This window comes from Eublepharis macularius, chromosome 13, assembly GCF_028583425.1.
Source record: "Eublepharis macularius isolate TG4126 chromosome 13, MPM_Emac_v1.0, whole genome shotgun sequence".
Lineage (NCBI taxonomy): Eukaryota > Metazoa > Chordata > Lepidosauria > Squamata > Eublepharidae > Eublepharis > Eublepharis macularius.
In genome coordinates, this window is record NC_072802.1 from 18317202 (window position 1) to 18335620 (window position 18419).

Genomic DNA, 18419 nt, shown 5'->3' on the forward strand with positions numbered 1-18419 from the left:
GCAGAGAAGATTAGCACATCAAGCACCAATCCATATGCAAAAGAACCTCCTCAGGATACAGTGAAGCCTCCCGCCATTAGCATTCCACACCCTGGGAAACTCTCACAGAATGACTCAGTGAAGCCTCCCGCCATTAGCATTCCACATCCTGGGAAACTCTTACAGAATGACTCAGCTCAACCCCACCCCTCCTGAGTAGATACAAATGACCTGCCAACATCTTTTCCACACTGTGACACTGAGAGATCTCTGTCTTTTGGTGCTACACCTCTGAAGATGCCAGCCACAGCTGCTGGCGAAACGTCAGGAACTACAATGCCAAGACCACGGCAATACAGCCCGGAAAACCCCCAACAACCATCGTTCTCCGGCCGTGAAAGCCTTCGACAATCTTAACACAGATTACGAAATAATTGATTAATTCAAAGATTGGTAGTTAGGCAACAAAAGACCTTTTAGCCAGCAAACAGCTCTATGTGATACTGCACCAAGTGCCTTATCTACAGCCAATGAACACCAGCCCGCACAGCACAAGATCATAGCCAGTGATCAAAAGAGATCATGTTAGATCTCCTTACTTAGTGAATATCACATCCCAAAATCTCAGAAAATCATTTACCTCCCTGCGCTTTCAAACAATGCTGACAGCTTTACTTACAGGAAGATACCATCAAACCCCAATGGCTCTCCGTCTCTGCATATGCGGTGCCTCAGTTCCTGAGGATCTTCTACATCACACTTTATTTTGTCCCATGTATGCAGAGGTTAGAGCTAAATTTCTTGCTAACTTGTTAGTGGGGCTTAACTTTACCTCTGATATTGACAAATTAGTTTTTTTGTTATCTGATGCTGATTCATTTGTCACTAGCAGAGTATCCCTGTTTGCCTTAGCTGCAAAAAAGAATAGGGCCAAGATTGTTTCCTCAGAAACCTAACTTTCCCCCCGAACTATCTGGTATTTATTAAGGTTCCATTTTAATTTTATTTTATTTCTGTTATTTTAATAACTGTATTTTATGCTTGTATGATAAATTTCCATTTTTACTGTTCTTAACTCTGTATTGTGACAGCCTTTGGCCACATACAATTAAACCTACTACCAGGGCTTTTTTTCAGCAGGAACGCGACGGAACGGAGTTCCGGAACCTCTTGAAAATGGTCACATGGCTGGTGGCCCCGCCCCCTGATCTCCAGACAGAGGGGAGTTGAGTGCATGGCGCGGAGGGCAATCTAAACTCCCCTCTGTCTGGAGATCAGGGGGTGGGGCCACCAGCCATGTGACCATTTTCTCCGAGGGCAACCCACTGAGTTCTACCACCTCTTTTCCCAGAAAAAAAGCCCTGCCTACTACTACTACAATATCATAGCCTTTCTAAGGAAATGTTGGGTCTTGATTCTTGGAGGGAGGGAAACACACCCATAATTACTGAGAAATCCTCTAGAATGCCACACTAGTGAGCTCAGTGGTGCTTCAAGCTAGTTGGTACTTCTTGGTTTGTTTACCATGTTTCTGTTACAGAATATTCAGGGTTTAATGTTCGGGGTTACAATGGGATCGTCAGGAACATATTTGTCTACTCCACCTGATGAAAAGGCCGTGACCCTTCCCGTTCAGACCCGGTGACAGCCATTCATGCCTTAGTAACTTCAAAGCTCACAGCTGATCATCAACGACTGTTGGCAAATTGCCAGTCTCCTAGCACTCTCGGTTTGCAAAGATGTCCTTTCACCGTCTGCTTTCGACCTATCTGTCTTCTCAGCTTTGGCTTCCTCCCATTATAGAGCATTACGAAATGTACATTCTCAGCAGGCACTAGAAGCGCAAAGCTTCCAAATTTGCATTGTACAAAAACACAATTCCTCCTTGCACAATTTTTTAAAATCATTTGCAACGAGCCAAGCTCTCCCATAGAACCCTTCTCTACCTACACATCAGAACTGATTCAGCATGACTTTCTTAATAAAGAAAAGCGAAAGGTCAGCCCCAAAGCCGGTTGGACTGCCAACAAACTATCCCGGGAGTTTAAAGGGCTCCACTGGCGCTTGAAATTGGTTACAGATTGTCCCAATAGGGCTTTTCCTTTATCTGAATGGTAATGACAGGGTCGCATGTTTTGAAAGAGTTGCTTCCGATACAAGGAAAACCGCTGACCTTCCTTGCCGTTCTGCTGGGTGCTTACTGTGGGCTCTAGTGGAAACAGCTCATTTTAAAAACAAGGTAGCTACATTGGGAATTCCTCCTGAAATATATTTCTATCATATGTTTTGCATATAGAGGTTGACTTCTAATTGTGGAACTATTTTACTTGAGAGGACTACAGGATTTATATGGTTGCAATGAAGCTGAATATGATGTTTTTACTACATTTTCCTTCAATGGTTGTTAATCCCCTTGAGCCTGGTCTTGGAACACATTTACAATATGGGCCCCTGTGTACACTCAGTTCCGTCTCATATATACAATCTCAAAACCAATAAAAACATTTTCTACTTTGTTCCTCCAATGCCATGGTAATAGATTCGCACACCAACCCCCTTACCTCCTGGGCCCTGCTAAAGTCTACCCATTCATTTTGTTAGAATATTCATTTCCAGAAGATATGGTGATTTTGAGTATCCAAGATATCTTATATATAAGATTTATCAATAGGTGCTAATCATAATGGCTGGACAGAACCTCCAAATCCATATCTATAAATACTAAAGATTACGGGAACAACTAAAGGAAATCCCCTTAATGACATGCTTGTGACTTTCGCAGGGGTACTTGGCTGTTCACCTGCCCCTTAGAACCAAGAATGCTGGACAGCGGTGCAACGCAGCAAAGCAATTCTTACATTCTATTGATGGTTTCTAACACAATCGGCACACAAAAAGTGACGCAGGAAGAGAAAGGACTCCGATTAAATGTGGTACGATCAGCTCATGCAGGTTTTAGAAGTTGAAGGATCTTGTGAAAGAGTGGACTAGGCAGGATAATGCGTTCCTGCCTCGGTTGTTCAAGCAAATGTTACAGAAGAATCTCTGAAGCACCGAAGTCTCCTGCTCCCCTCTACTGGTTCAGTAAGTAAAGACGCAACCTGAACCGCTACCCTACTGATTTTCCAGAAATGGATCAGCAAGGCTGTCTCAGTCATAGACAACGCAAGCCAGTGGGGGCAGGGGAGTGGGACGACGTTTTTTAGTTTCTCCTGCCTCTTCTCCACAGAGTACAGGCCGGGTTCTCTTCGAAGTATGACACAGTTTTGCTCTGAGACTGCCGTCTTGAGAAACCTGACCAGTAAGATCTATTGATGAGATACCTTTCAGGTGGGTAGCCAAGAGCAACATTCAGATCCAGTAGCAACTAGATTTCAGCATGTGGAGCTTTTGAGACACAAAGCTCCCTTAGCCAGACAAAGTGTCTGATGAAGGGAGCTTTGACTCTTGAAAGCTCACACCTGGGAAATCTAGTTGGTCTCTAAGATGCTACTGGACCCGGATCTTGCTCTATTGATTAAGTGTATCTTCTGAAACCAGTCCAAACGCAAAGCAAGCAAGAGAGGAACAGCAGCCTCTCGCCTCAGAAAATAACTGTATGATGAACTGCCTTATGATAAAATGTCAGCATCAAATTGGCATCAGATTAACCAGCCTCCCCCACACATTTCGTTCAAAGTGTTTAAAAAATTGCTATTCAACAAATACCACTGAAAGGCTCGGCCAACTGGCTGATGACGTTTCAGCGCAGCAGGAAGAGTGGCTGTGAATTATACTAGCGAAGAGAAATAGCTGGACTACCCTTCCTCTGCTGCCCAGCTGCCAACTTTAGCCATGGCACAGAAGGGCGAAAGCATGACCCCAGCAAGATGCTTTCCTTTTCTTCTAACCTTGCAAAAATGCAGGTGGGAGGAAACAGTCTGGGCTAACTTTCATTACATTCCTCAACCTTCTGCTTTTTATCTTTAGATCTGAACACCATTCATGTGTTTTCTTGTAGTATGCACATCTATGACAGTCAGTGAGGTATAGTGGTTAGAGTATCAGTCTAGGATCTGGGAGACCCGGGTTTTTCATCCTCACACTCCTATGGAAGCTTGTTGGGAAAGCTTGGAACATTCGCATGCCTTCCGTCTAACCTATCGCTCAGGATTGTTGGGAGAATAAAATGGGGGAAAGGAGGATGGAAGCTGCTTTGGCTCCCCATTAGGGAGAAAGGAAGGATATAAATGAAGTAAATAAATAGACCCCTGTGGCCAAAGCACATTGGGTTAGCTACTGGCATGACCAGATATTATATTTTCCTGACCTTCTTATGCTGCACCCCTCCCCATTAAACACTACACTCTTGAGGAACATCTTGGTCTTTACACCAAAAGTCAAGTTGATGGTAAGCACCATCAATATAACTCCCCCCGCCCCTGTAAATCCAGTTTTTAGCTCATTTCTGAAACTTTTATTTACACCCAAATGGTTAACTGAAAAAGAAGAAATATGTGATCCTTAAGTCAACCAAACATCTCACAGAACAGAAAAATAGAAGTACGCTGCATTTTAAAAATGCTTGTTTCTAAGCACAACACTGAAGCAAGACTGAAGATGCTTACTGCTTTGGCAAAGCCTCAAGGGTCTTATCTATACGGCATTATTTCCTTTTCAGCAATTCACCTCTTACCCCAGAACACAGTAGTATGGTGAAAAATGACGATGGGATGTAAACAGAGTACCACTGTGAAATGTCTTCTTGCATCACGACAAAGGTGGTATTTTAAATTAGTCTTTTAAAGAAACCTTAAACAAAGTCTATACGCAACTATAATAAATATGAGAGAACACCTAGGCAAGCAAAGAGTGTTGAAAAATATATTTTATTCCTTCGGAACTGAAGTGACGATACCGACAGAAGGTTCCAGTTATGACAGCCTGGACTACTATCATTTTAAGCCTTGCTACAAGTATGCTTGTTCTACCATGCCAAAGGCAGATGATCCAGGAGGGTTTAAAGAATATACACATAGGCACAGCATATATCAAATGTACCATTCTGTCCACCTGGTCTGGTCATGTTCCTTAAGCATTAAGTGTAATGATCATTTGGCTAGCATACACCACCTCAGTCACTCAACCACAGACCTTATTCATAAATTTAAAACCCTGTTACATAATTTTAAAATCATGTATCTTACGGGTGCAGCTTTCCTTTTAATTGGATGATCTGACATTAGCTTGGTAAAGATTTCCGTTAGGACCTTCAAAAAGAATATTTGCAAAAATATAACCCTCCACTGGGGAAAAGTGTGCTGTACTGAACTAGAAAACCACACACAAGCACACACACCGAAGGGTTAACACCACCTTTTGAGTTGCTTAATGTATTTTAGAAAGCGTGGCAAGACAAAGACAAGAACTCTTTAGTACGCTAGTTAAATATCCAGAGGTGTTAGACACGGAGATCCTCATTATGTACACAGAATGCTTTGGAAGCATACACGAAGAACGGCAGAACCGAGTCTTCCTGTTACACTTGATCACGAAGGCGGGCCAATCTTTGTGACAGCTCATCCTGCAAAATTCAGAACAACAATATTCACCAGGACATTCCATGACCCAATACTAAGGGAATCCTGTATCTCCTTAAAGAGTAACAAGATTCCCCAGCATTAGCTCTTTTATTCCACAAACGCTGAAGCTGGAATAAAACCTTACTTCTTTAAGGAACCACTAAACTCCTGTTTATTTTTGCTTCTACAGACGAACACAGCTCCAACTCTGGAATGATTACCCCTGACTTAAGGGTACAAGCACGTAACTTCTAAAAGACCCAATGATGACCAAAGAAAGGAGACCAAGCTTAGGCAAAATCCCTTCAAGTCCAAGGATCTACATTTCTAAGTCCGGATAACTCCGAACGAGACTAATGGATATGGGACACCCAGGGCTTTTTTTCAGCTGGAACGCAGTGGAATGGAGTTCCCGAACCTCTTGAAAATGGTCACATGGCTGGTGGCCCCGCCCCCTGATCTCCAAACAGAGGGGAGTTTAGATTGCCCTCCGTGCCACCATGCAATCTAAACTCCCCTCTGTCTGGAGATCAGGGGACGGGGCCACCAGCCATGTGACCATTTTCTCCGAGGGCAACCCACTGAGTTCCACCACCTCTTTTCCCAGAAAAAAAGCCCTGGTGTCAGCTATTAGATACAGGGAACATCCAGCAACTGAATTTGGGGAAGAGGTGAGCAAATAGTTAGCCTAGTCTTTGGAATGTGTGAGAAACAGCTTGCCAAGACTTAGCTTTAAGATATGCTCCTCACTAGAAATGTAGACATTCCTTTTTCATAGGACTAGAGATAGTCACAAATTTATAAGCCCTACTAAATTTTGCACTGTTGCTAATTGTATTACTCAGTTATTTAATCTGGCTTCTAGAATCTTTTGAAAAACTAAGCAATCGTTATACTGCTAGTATAACTAATCTATCAAGTTTAATAGGAACTGATCACTAATATTGTACTATCACAAAATTAATAATCTGTTATTTTTACTACATTCACCGTTTAATATGTTGTTTGTTCATGAAAAATTAATAAAAATATTTTTTTAAAAAAAGATACGCTCCTCACAGGTGGCACGTACAGAAACAAAAGGCTTAGATGTGAGGAGCACCTTTGGTTTTGCAGAATAGGTCAAATAGGAATGTTCAGGAGGGCATTTTTATGAAGGGTTTGAACGATAGCAGAGCGGAACAGTCCAAGAGGGGACCTTTTAATGGAATACGATTGCAGCCCATTGCAATGATTATTCGAGGTATTCTCTGGCTTTGACTCTACTGCTACCTTTGTAATTCCACTTACTACATTATACTGTTTGTATTGTCTTTTCATTCTGTGCTACAACATGGTTCTTGGTTATATTATGTTGCATTCATTCCTTGCTTTTATTCTGTAACCCACCTCGAGTCTCAGCAAGAAAGGCAGGCTTATCAGTAAAGTGAATAAAAATAAAATGCAAGCAATGTGTAAATGGAAAGGTGTAACTGAACCAGATATTGATCCCCAGATGTAAGAATTAACAGATGTAGCATCCAAGGAAGTAGTACCATATATAAAAACCAAGGCTCAGAAGAGATGTATTTTTTTAAAAAAAATCAGCGAAATTTTGTGCAATTGCATGCTGTATTTTCTACCCTTCCCCTTTCTTGTTTTGTTTTCCACTTTGGGATTTTTTTCTAATTATTTGATTGTCTCGTGTGTGTGTGTGTGTGAGACAGAGAGAGAGAGAGAGAGAGAATGAGAACGAGTACTGAATGTGTAGGGGGAAATCCTGCAGTAACTATCTCTGATGTTCAATTGCCAGGGGCTTCCAAAGAAGGTTTTACACTGTAAGGGCTCTGCTGGATGGGAGGGGAAGGTTGGAGAACTGGGATGAGAAATACATATAAGTTGCATAAAATTAATTTCATAAACATGTATATATTTTTTAAAAATTAAAAACAAAAAACACTATGACAATAAGACACCTTCTTAAAATTTATTATATCCTAGTGTGAGTTCTGGCCAAATTATGTACTAGCAGAAGTCAATTTAGGCATATTTCAAAGTTTAATGCTATGTCGCTGCAGTCATTTTTTATAGGCTATCAGATCAAAAGATGGGGAAAAATGAAGGGATTACCTGTTCTGCTGAAGCAACACTTGTGCCAACGGATCCCGTCTGTCCTTGAGGTAGCTCCATATTCAAGTCAAGGCTGGAGACAAAAAGAAGCCAAAATTACTGCAGAAGCAAGTAGACAATGTGGAAGAGGACCCTTATCTTAGGCCCATGTTGCCTCAAAGCCCAAGCTGAAACGGAACGCATGAAGCTGCTTTATGACGAGTCCACCGAGGTCGGTCTTGTCTACTTTGACTGGCTGCTGCTCTCCAGGGTCTCAGGCTGAGGTGGTTCACATCACCTCCCACCTTGCCCTTTAAACAGGAGATGGTGGAAATCGAACCTGGGACCGTCTGCATGCAACACTGATGCTTTTCCACTGAACCTCATCCCTTCGCCTTGAACTGCCCACTCTTGCATACCTACACCTCCTGAGCCTCAACACATGTACCCCAAGGATGCAGAAGTCATGGATGACTCACGAAGGATAGCAACAAGACTCAAACAACTTGGCCGACACAAGCAATGCGCGTGCTACAGAACATGTCCCCCAATCCTCTGCATTCTACAGACGTTTCTCCACACCTGCCAGTTGGGCCAGACAAATCCTGCATGTTAATTCTTCAGGAATACGGGGAGATGCCACACAATGATATTCCAAGCTTCTGTCCATACAGATGTCAGGTTACATTTATTAATATCTTCAAAAAAACAAATATGGTTCCACGAATGACATGCCAGCCCTGGATGTGGGATAGTAGTAGAGAACGCCATCAAGACATAGCTGACTCATGGTGACCCCTGGTGGGGATTTCATGGCAAGAGACTAACAGAGGTAGTTTGCCGTTGCTTGCCTCTGAAACCTTGGTCTTTGTTGGAGGTCTTCCATCCAATTACTAACCAAAGCAGACCTTGCTTAGCTTCTGGGATCTGACGAGATCAGGCTCACCTGGGCTATCTAGGCTAGGGTGGATGTGGGATAAGCAGATTTAAGTCCCTCAATGTTTACTCCAAGACCTCTTGATGATCTCCCTACCCAAGCCTAACTTTCCCCATAGGGCTATGAGATTAAGGTTGCCAGCTGGCCAGAAAAAAGCATTCTGCCCCATTAATATGCAGAAATGGGCAGCTGAAGTTTTTCATGGAAGGGAGCTCAATGGCATCACCAAATAATCGATGCAAATCAAACAGATGTTAAAGAGACAGCTGGAGGGATCAGTTTAAAAGTTGCCAATCCCAGATAAGAGGGACCTACTGCAGCCTCCACTGCCCACTTCATAATCCAGTACCCTCTTCTTCTTATGGCTTCCATTTCTTTTTCTTCCCAAATATTTCATTAAAATGCTGCTTTGATTTGAAGGATGAATGGACAGTATTCCTCCCAAAGGAGGAAAGAGGACTGGCAATATTTTTGTGAAAGTATCACACAATATTTCCATGACTCTATTCCCATGCAGTCAGATACCAACATGCTTTGAGTGCTAACTTTTGCGTTAACTGCTAAGCCTTGAGTACACTGCCAGGTGCCACTGTCATTATGCCCTGACTTGAAGAACACAAGCAAGCCCGATTTCATCAGATCTGAGAAGCTAAGCAGGGTCAGCCTTTGTTAGCAATTGGATGAGAGGTCTCTAAGGAAAACCAGGGCTGCTATGCAGAGGCAGGCTATGGCAAACCACCTCTGTTAGTTTCTTACCTTGAAAACCCCAGCAGGGGTTGCCATAAGTCAGATATGACTTGGCAGCACTCTCTAGTACCACCACGGCCATTATGACACTTGAGGTTTCAAGCCTTCTAGAAGTTCACACTCACCCTGCTTCATCGGCCATTTCCTGCAGAAGCAGATCCACTTGATTCTGGAAAAAAAAGAGGGGGAAAAGACAGAATCAATGTATAACATAATTTGCATAAATAGCAGCACGACAAATGAGATCTAAATTTAAGAACTTCAAGTATTTTGCCACCAGGGGGAGCTGCAAGTATGTATGCTCAATCTACTGTGTTTCCAAAAAAAGAAAAAAAGCTCTACTCATGCAAGTAGTCCTTTAAATCCACTGGTTCAGGATTCTGGATGATTTTCTTGGCCAGGATCCAGAGAACCATTCCACTAAGGTGGCTTTGGGTCTGCATTTCCTCAAACAGCAGCACTACGCCAAGCCACACTTGAAACTTGGAAGACGTTTAGAAGCACTGTGTGATCTGCTGTCAGGGCCTGCAGTTGAAATCCCACCAGGCATACCCAAGCCAGGCATTTGGGCCATGCCAACATTCTGTGTGAACTGAGTTTATGCCTTACTGAGCGGATGCCTTATATACCCACACCCACACCCTGATCTGTAGAGGGTTCCCCAGGATCTAACTTTTAAAAATGCTGGAGCATTTTTCTTGCAGATCAAAATCTGCTTTCTTCTGTAGCCAAGAGAGAATACGTTCAGCTCAAGGGGGAAAATGGAAGATGCCTGCCCAGCCCCTTCTCTGAAAGGGCAAAGATAAAGAGCCCCTGTTAGGGAGAACTGCTATTCCAGTCACATGGCCTCCATAGCTCTTACCTGTGGTGTCGTTAGCGTGGTCGTACTACTCATTGTGTCTTCCATCTGCTGCGTCTGAACATCTAAGGTTTCAAACTGCTGTTCAAACTTGTCCATCAAACCAGAGATCTGCAGAGGAGGAAACGGTGTTAAGCCAGTAGCACACACCCCACATAAAAGGGGAAATTTTAAAACTCAATGTACAAGTTTACCTTTTCCAAGTTCATAGTTTTCAAGGTAGCGTCCATAGATTTAACAACTCCAGCCATTGACTTTGTTACCTAGAAGAAAATATACAGATTAGACACATAGCTGCTGTTGCATGCTGGTTAAGTGGCTGGGCTGCAAATCAGCACTCTGCTAGTTCGACTCCCGTTCCTGCCCTGAGCTCCACAAGTGGCCTTGGGTCAGCCACTCTTCTCAGCCCAGCTCCACAGTTGTATTGTGGGGATAATAATAACACTGACTTTGTTCACCGCTCTGAGTGTGGCACTAATCTGTCCAGAAGGGTGGTATATAAACACATCATGATCATCAAGATGCGCAGAATGGTCACTGTTACCTTGTCCAGATTCCTAAGGAAATCTGGAATACCATTTTCCCTAAACAGCCCGTTTCAAGCAGACACGACATGAATTGGCTTCAGACTTTGCTGGAAAATCTGTTGATCTGAGTTGCTGTGAGTGGTGCAAACTGGTATTTTGACAACACGTGAGTCTTACTAAAACCTCCAGTAATCGGCTTACCTTGCCCATTGTGACTGCTGTTTGAACTCTCGCTGCCACAGCATCTACTCGAGCACTCATGCGCAAGAAGTTGATCGCTTGATTCTTCTGCCGGATTGCATTTTCAGCGTGTATTCTTGCAACTTCAGTATTACCTTTCTGAATTGCCTTTTTAAAAGAAAGCAGAGCGGTTTCCCCACCTTCTTTGAGAGTTACACCTGAGTACCTTCAAGCTTTTCACCCTTTCTTTCAGTGACTGAGATAATATAATATAAAATAGTATTTCCCAAACTTCTAACTTCCATTTTCTGAACTACACGCACAGTAGATTAGTGCTTTGCATTAAAGAAACTCAAATGAGAGATCCCGAAAAGCAAGGGAGTTTTCTGAAGCCTTCTTCAGGTGGTGGGAGAAAGACACACCAATGGCCCAGGATCATGACACATAAATGTTCAAGAGAAGGAACACCCATATCTAGGTTTGCAGAACATGCTGCCCTGGACACATGTACTGGGGTGGTGGTGGTGGTGGTGGTGGTGGATCTACATGGCCAAATGATCCAGTCCTTTGAAGGTGTGGGTTTGACCCCTGAAGCTATTGATGTTAAAGATATTCTGGTCAGCAAGATGCTGTTAATTAAGGCAATGAATAAAAGATAGCAGTAAAAATAAGTTGGGATATTGACACTTTAAAGCCTCAACTCAGGATTAACAGTCTCAGGTTTTCAGACTGATGGGCAGATGGGGCGAGGGAGGAAACAGAAAGCCAACTTGTGGTTAAATAGTTTTTGGGAAGGGGGGAATGAGCATATTTTGGCCACAGCAACACATGAGCTCTGCCAGTTTTTATGTCCACTTCCAATATCACACTGAAAGATCTTGGTTACATGCTATTAAATGGAGCATCCAGACTTCCAATGCAAAAACTTGCTCACCTTCTTAATTTTAGCTTTTTCAAGCTTTTCTTCTTTATCGCATTTCTTGGAATTTCTGTTAAGCTCTTTGGCAGCAAACTTCAGGTTAAAGAGATGCTCTGCAATTCAAGTCAAGGAAGACTTCCAAGTCATCAAAGAGCATCAACGCTGACAGTGCAAAGTCTGCAGAAGAACTCGCTGAGGTTCAAAAGCCTTTTCTCAGAATACCGGGCCACAATTCGTATCACAAAATAGTGGGTTTGATGGCTTGCTACAGTTACAAAACTCAACCCACTGAAATTGGTGCACAGAAGAACTAGGTTTACATTTCCTCTCTATTTGGATTTATGGGTCACCCAACCAGAAAGGACATAACAAAAGCATAAACATTTTTTTTTAAATGTTCCATTCTTAAATCTAGAGGAAAAAGTGCCTGGTTTAGCTTTTGTACAGCAAGAAGAGTGAATCTCATATACAAGTGGGAAATCTCCCACAGGGCAAAATATTTTTTTGGAAAATGATACAGTGAAGAGACTCAGGAGATAAAAGTTCCATTGAAAATGAAAGTCTTTCTCTTGAATTATGTAAGGATTGGTGGAGGTAAAAAGTGCCATAAAGTCATATCGGACGTATGGCAAGCGCTGCTGGGGTTTTCAAGGCAAGAGACTAACTGAGGTGGTTTGCCATTGCCTGCCTCTGCGACCCTTGCCTTCTTTGGGGGTCTCCCATCCAATTATAACTAAGCCCAACCCTGCTTCGCTTCCAAGGTCTAACATGATCAGGCTCCTATGGGCCTATCCAGGTCACAGCTATATAAGAATTACTTCCCAAATATATCAAGAAAGACTTCTGTATAACCAAGAGCAAAGAAACCAGAAGGCCAAAAGTGCACATACTAAGAGGGAATGGTAAATAAAAAGGTATGACATTAAACATGATCAATACGATACCCCACACGTGTATGAAAGCCAGAGTGGTGTAGTGGCTAGAGTGAAGGACTAGGACTTGAGTGACCCAGATTCGGTTATGTGCTTTGCCATAGAGGCTCACTGGATGACCCCGATCCAGTCACACACCCTCAGCCTAACTTATTTCACAAGGTCTTGTGAGGATAAAATGAAGGAGAGGAGGATCATGTAAGCTGCTTTGGGACCCCACTATAGAGAAAGCTGGGGTATAAATGAAATAAAAAATAAAATGATATTCCACCCTTCGTTCAAGGAGCTCAGGGTTCTCTACTACATTTCATCATTAAAATAACCCTGATTAGTAAGACAGACTTAGAGAAGAGCCTAATGAGATCGCCTACGGGTTTCATAGCAAAGGGATGATTTGTACGCAAGGCCGTACTTGACCCCTCCAAATGCTCAAGGAGGAAGGCCACACCTTCACAAGAGTCAAAGCTTCCAAGTGATCTTCAAGGGCAGCCTCGAGAAAGGTGTACTGCAGCAAGGCTTGGATGAAAGGGGAGGAGGACAATGATTTAACCAAGAACTAACTAACCCCAGACTTTCCTTCTGGGTGAATTTATTTAACTGCTGTGGGGTGGGGCAAATCAAGGACGTTCTATGACAAAGGAGAAGGGAGAGACTTAGCTTCTCTGCATTAAAAAAAACTCCCTGCAAACAGAAATCTGGCACCAGCAGAAAGAAAGTCTCTACCTCACTCTTTGCTTGCTGAACTGTTTTCTATTTGCAGGGAGTTTGCAACTTAGGCGCTCCAAAATGGAATCCTTCATGCACAATCCAAAGTGACACTGTCCATTCCACCACCTCATTTCCCTGTATGCATAAACAAGGTCGAAAGTAGAAAGCAACACAGGAAAGCAGAAGTTTTTATTGTTTTCCAACTAGCACCTGTCCAAAAGACCTATCTTGCCTGCAAGTTGTAAAAAAAAGATCCCTTTGTAGGGTCATGAAATTTGTTTCCCCAAATTAAGCAGTTTATTTTATTATTTTGTAAAATGATACAAAACTATCACGGCAAATATTCAAGAAGCATATAGTGCAGGGGTGGGCAAATTGCGGCCTGCGGGCCACATGCGGCCCACTACAGAGTTTTTTGTGGCCCGCCAAGAGAGTCAGAAAAATCTGCCTTGAACCGAGATTTCTTTCCCATGCGCAACCAAAGATTCATCTCGTATTTTCCACTAGGACGGCTACGTCAATACACATGCGCAGTGTAGATACGCGCTTTTCCAGCTGATCTGGTTAATTTCAATTTTGTCTTTGCAACAGTAAACTGATTCTAAAATTAAATGTGCTTGCAGCTATAGATGATATGAAATCAGCACAATAAATAAATTGAATAAAACTACCACTATTTTATTTAATTTATATTTATTGATTTTTATGATACAATTTATACCTTTTCTGAAATGCAAAGTTAACTAATGAATGCAATCATTTTAAAAGGTGTGGCCCTCCGCTAACCTCCGCTCCCACAAAGTGGCCCCTGAGCCAAAACAATTGCCCACCCCTGATATAGTGTACTCCCTATGGCTGCAAAGATTTCACTCAGTCTTAAGCTGAACTGTTTGTACTGATATAGCAAGAAATTTGTCTTTAGGGAATAGCTAAATAATAAATAGAACATCTAGATTTTAAATTGGACAACCCCCCCCCCCCAGCAATTTAAACCACTTTGATTTGAATCAACTGACCCTACAATAAACCTACCATCTATCTTTTATGCAATAGGATACGAAGCTTAGGAGTTATACTGTAAGGCCTCACCACTAGAAGGACATTTTCATTTGTTTTGTGCTCGGCTCCTGGAAGTGAGCTGAGAACAAAACAGACCAGCCTGGACAGTACTGTAAAATTCAGGACACGCCTTACTTAATAGGGGTTGAGCGAGAGTAAACAGCTGTTAGGGCACCTTGTCCTGCTGCCTCTGCATGATAAAGGGAAAATGCAAAAGAAGTATGATCAAAACCCAAACAGAAGGGGTAACTCTCTCTATTTTCCTTGATGATACAGGATTTTAAAAAGCCAGAAGGAAACCTACATCAGTGGCAAAAATCCAAAGAGCCTGAGGAAGATGACATCATGCTGTGTCACTGTCTGTCATTAAATCGGCCACAAACTAAGCAGAGTGGCCGGCCTCACAAAGCCATTGAGACCAATCCTGGGTAACAGTGGACTCCTATGCAGAATTACTCCAGTCTAAACCCACTGGTTTCAACAGGCTTTGACTGGTGTAACTCTGCAGAGGACGCACTGTTTCGTTTTAGAGAGAAGACAAGAGTGAGAAACAGTGGACGAGTGGAAGTCCCAAAGGCAGCCTTGCCCTCTCTAGCCAGATTTGGCGCTGTTTTTGCTGTAATATTGAAAAGGAACTAGCAGCACCTCCAAGGGTTAGCTGTGACATAAGCCTTCACAGTTAAGAGCCACAGCATCAGAACCATAAAAAGTGCTCCTCAGTTAACAGTTATATATGCATACATGCAAATACGAAGACTACATTACTGCCAATTAACACAATTGTCCTGTGCTTACTTTGTATACAGAGATGTCACAGACTGGGAATTTTTGTATACACATTTACAGTTTCCCTTTGTATATACCCAATGCCCACTGAAGCAACTGATGAAGTAGGCTCTAGTACAGAAAATGTTACGCCCCTACCACTTAGCTTTATACAAGTTTTCTGTGTCCAAGTCACACACCACATTCTCGTGTTTTAATTCTTGCAAGAGATCTGAGAGTTAGGCCACTACTGTCACATGCACCCCACTCATACAGCAAACATGGAGGAAAAGGCTGAATCTTGCTCAGAGCAACTTGTAGGCCATCTTCTCAGAGGCAATATTTGAACCAGTGAACACCTGGACTCCAGCTCACTTAGCTACATTCGCTCCTTTGTTTCAGCATTTCTTCATCCCTGTATTGGATCTCTGCCTGTTTTTAAATCTTTGCATTTGCAGACTCTATTACATCATTTATTGAAATACCTTTGAATCTGACTGTACTGACTCACCATGTGTAATTCTCTTTGAGTCTCAGTGAGAAAGATTCAGATCCAGCTGCACCTTAAAGACCAACTAAATTTCTACTAAACTGGAAACTCTGGTTGGTTTTTAAGGTGCTGCTGGACCCAGATCTTGCTCTTCTGCAGACTCACACAGCTATCCATCTGATGATATCTTCAGTGAGAAGGGTAGACTAATGTAAGTTTTAGGTGGATGGCTGTGTTGGTGTGTGGCAGAACAGCTGGATTCGAGTCCAGTGGCAACTACACCAAAAAGAATTTCAGGGTGTAAGTTTTTGGGAGTCAGAGCTCCCTTCTTCAGATACAAGTAGGAATAAGCCTTAAATAATAATTATTATTATTTAAATAATAAAAGTTGGTTAGTCTTAAAAAATTATTATTATTATTATAGTAATAAATACAGTAAATAAATATTAATGATGCCTTTAATGGACCAATATAGTAAAGAGGCCAGTAGCACCTTAAAGACTTGCCAACTTTATTGTAGCATAAGCTTTTGAGAACCACAGCTCTCTTCGTCCTGCAGCTGACGAAGAGAGCTGTGGTTTTCGAAAGCTTATGCTATAATAAAGTTGGTTAGTCTTTAAGGTGCTACTGGACTCTTAACTATTTTGCAATTACAGACTAACACAGCGAACTCCTCTGGATTTAAGGGGCCACAATGCTGGGGGGGGGGGGAGGGTTGACACTACTCAAAACCCCCAAGGAAGGACTATGGGCGACCCCCTAAGGAAGGGCTCTAAGGCCCCCCCCACACACACACACACATAATATCAGGGGTCTTCTTCCTGCCAAGAAACAGGGCACCAGGCAGCGGCCTGCCAAGACCCACAGCCCCGGCTCCCTTACCCAGGGGCAAAAGGCAGGGGCGCCTCTGAGGCCACGCCCATCGCCCCCGCCAATCAGGAGCGCCCCCTAGCGCCCAGGTTCCAGCAGGCAAGCCACGCCCCCTCCCCGACCCGCGCGCCGAGAGCGCGGCTTGGGACGCCCGCCCCTCCACAGCCCCCCAATCAGGAGCGTCCCTTGGCCGCCCCCACAAGGATACTCTCCATGGCTGACATGGCGGCGGCTGTCGAGGCGCCTCAGGCCGGGCAGCGACGAGGAGGAGGAGGAGGGTCTTTGGCTCGGCCGCGGCAGCTGCTCAGACCCCGGTCTTGTTTTCGAGAATTCACTTCCTGCTTCCTTCCTTCCTTTCTCTCCCTCCGCCCCTGCATCCTGTCACGCGCGAAAGGCGGAGCTCAGCAACGGACCGTGAGAAGGGCTGAAGGACGCATGCGCACGCAACCCCGGCTCCCCTCTGGTGGCCCCAATCAGCGAACGGGAACGTACACACGAGCGCAGGCGCAACAGAATATATTTTCTCTCTCTCTCCCTCTCCCTGCCCGCCCCCGCTGCGTCAACCAATGAGGCTTCACTACGGTTCTTGGCGTCACTTGGCTTGACTAAGGCATCCCCCTGCAGGGGTTCAGGGGTAACTGCATGGCTCCGAACGAAGGCGGCTCTGCGCGACTCATTGGCAGCGTCTCGTTGCCCACAGAGATGAATGGTACGCAACTGCGGAGGCAGCAGAACGCATGCCCAGGAACCCGACCGCTGCGTCACCAGCCCCCATACCGGCCGGCCAATCTGAATGAACGAATGCAATCAATGGAGCCCCAATTTCCTGAATGACGGCCTTCCAGGCAAGCGTATTGGCTAGCGACCCACTGGCTCGTTTGCATATCGCTTGCTGATAGGCTGCGAGAGAGGGAGCGCAGCCGCGCCGGTTTGAATTGTAACCGGGAGTGACTTCCCGCGCTGGATTCGTTTCTTTTAAAGCGGACTGAAAGCGTCATGGCTGAAATAGAGGGACTGGTCAGCCCCGAGCAGGCTGAGCGGTACCGGAGGTAAAAAGTTCGGAGAGGGGCTGAATTTGAGTTAATTCTGAGCTGGGGCTTCGCGCTTGTGAAAGAATCTGTTTTTGTGCTGGTTTTCCCGGGCGGAGAAACTCGTTTGGCCTCTTAGAATTGATCCGGAGCTCCTGCTAATCTCGGGGGCGAGGGGAATGGTCAGGCAGCGTGGTGTAATGGTTAGAGTGTCAAACATAAATTTGAGCCAGGTTCGGTCCAGTAGCACCCTAGAGACCATCTAGACCCGAAACTTGCCCTTCTGCTATAGACCCCCACGGCTACCCACTTGAAACAAATTAGGATCTGGGCAACCTTGGCTAGAATCGCCACGCTGCCATGGAACTTGGTGGGGGACCTTGGGACAGCCATTGTCTGTCTAACCTACCTTACAGGGTTGTTGTTGTGGGGATAAACTAGAGGAGGGAAGAATGAAGTGAGCTGCTTTGAGGTCGCCATTGGGTGAAAAGTGAGGTATAAATGAAGAAAGTAAATAAAGTGTGGCATTTAGATCTTAGAAGAGGCAGAAAAGCAGGCAGCCACTGCAGTGAATTGATATAAGCAAAAATATACAAACAGGTGTTGTGGGGGGGTATTGGCCACATTTAAATGGATAGGTTTCTAGTATGAATGTTGTAAAGGACAGGGTTCTGCTTTTCATTACACTCATTATCTCTCTCTGTCCCACCCTCTTTCCTTCTTGTTCTGTTTTGGTGGGATTTGTGAATGTTATTTATTTATTATACTAG

The 18419-nt window shown here is 43.9% G+C and overlaps 1 protein-coding gene across 1 annotated transcript; it reads right to left on the reverse strand.

Moving 5' to 3' along the window:
* Window positions 1–4828: 4828 nt before the first annotated feature.
* CHMP1B (charged multivesicular body protein 1B) lies at window positions 4829–17013 on the reverse strand. The gene is made up of 8 exons (XM_054996953.1): window positions 16830–17013; window positions 11813–11910; window positions 10900–11046; window positions 10366–10434; window positions 10175–10282; window positions 9438–9481; window positions 7650–7722; window positions 4829–5542 (listed from the first exon to the last, which is right to left on the reverse strand). Exons 1-8 carry the CDS (start codon window positions 16843–16845, stop codon window positions 5498–5500), a joined length of 600 nt encoding a protein of 199 aa, XP_054852928.1. The 5' UTR covers window positions 16846–17013; the 3' UTR covers window positions 4829–5497.
* Between the last annotated feature and the right edge of the window lie 1406 nt (window positions 17014–18419).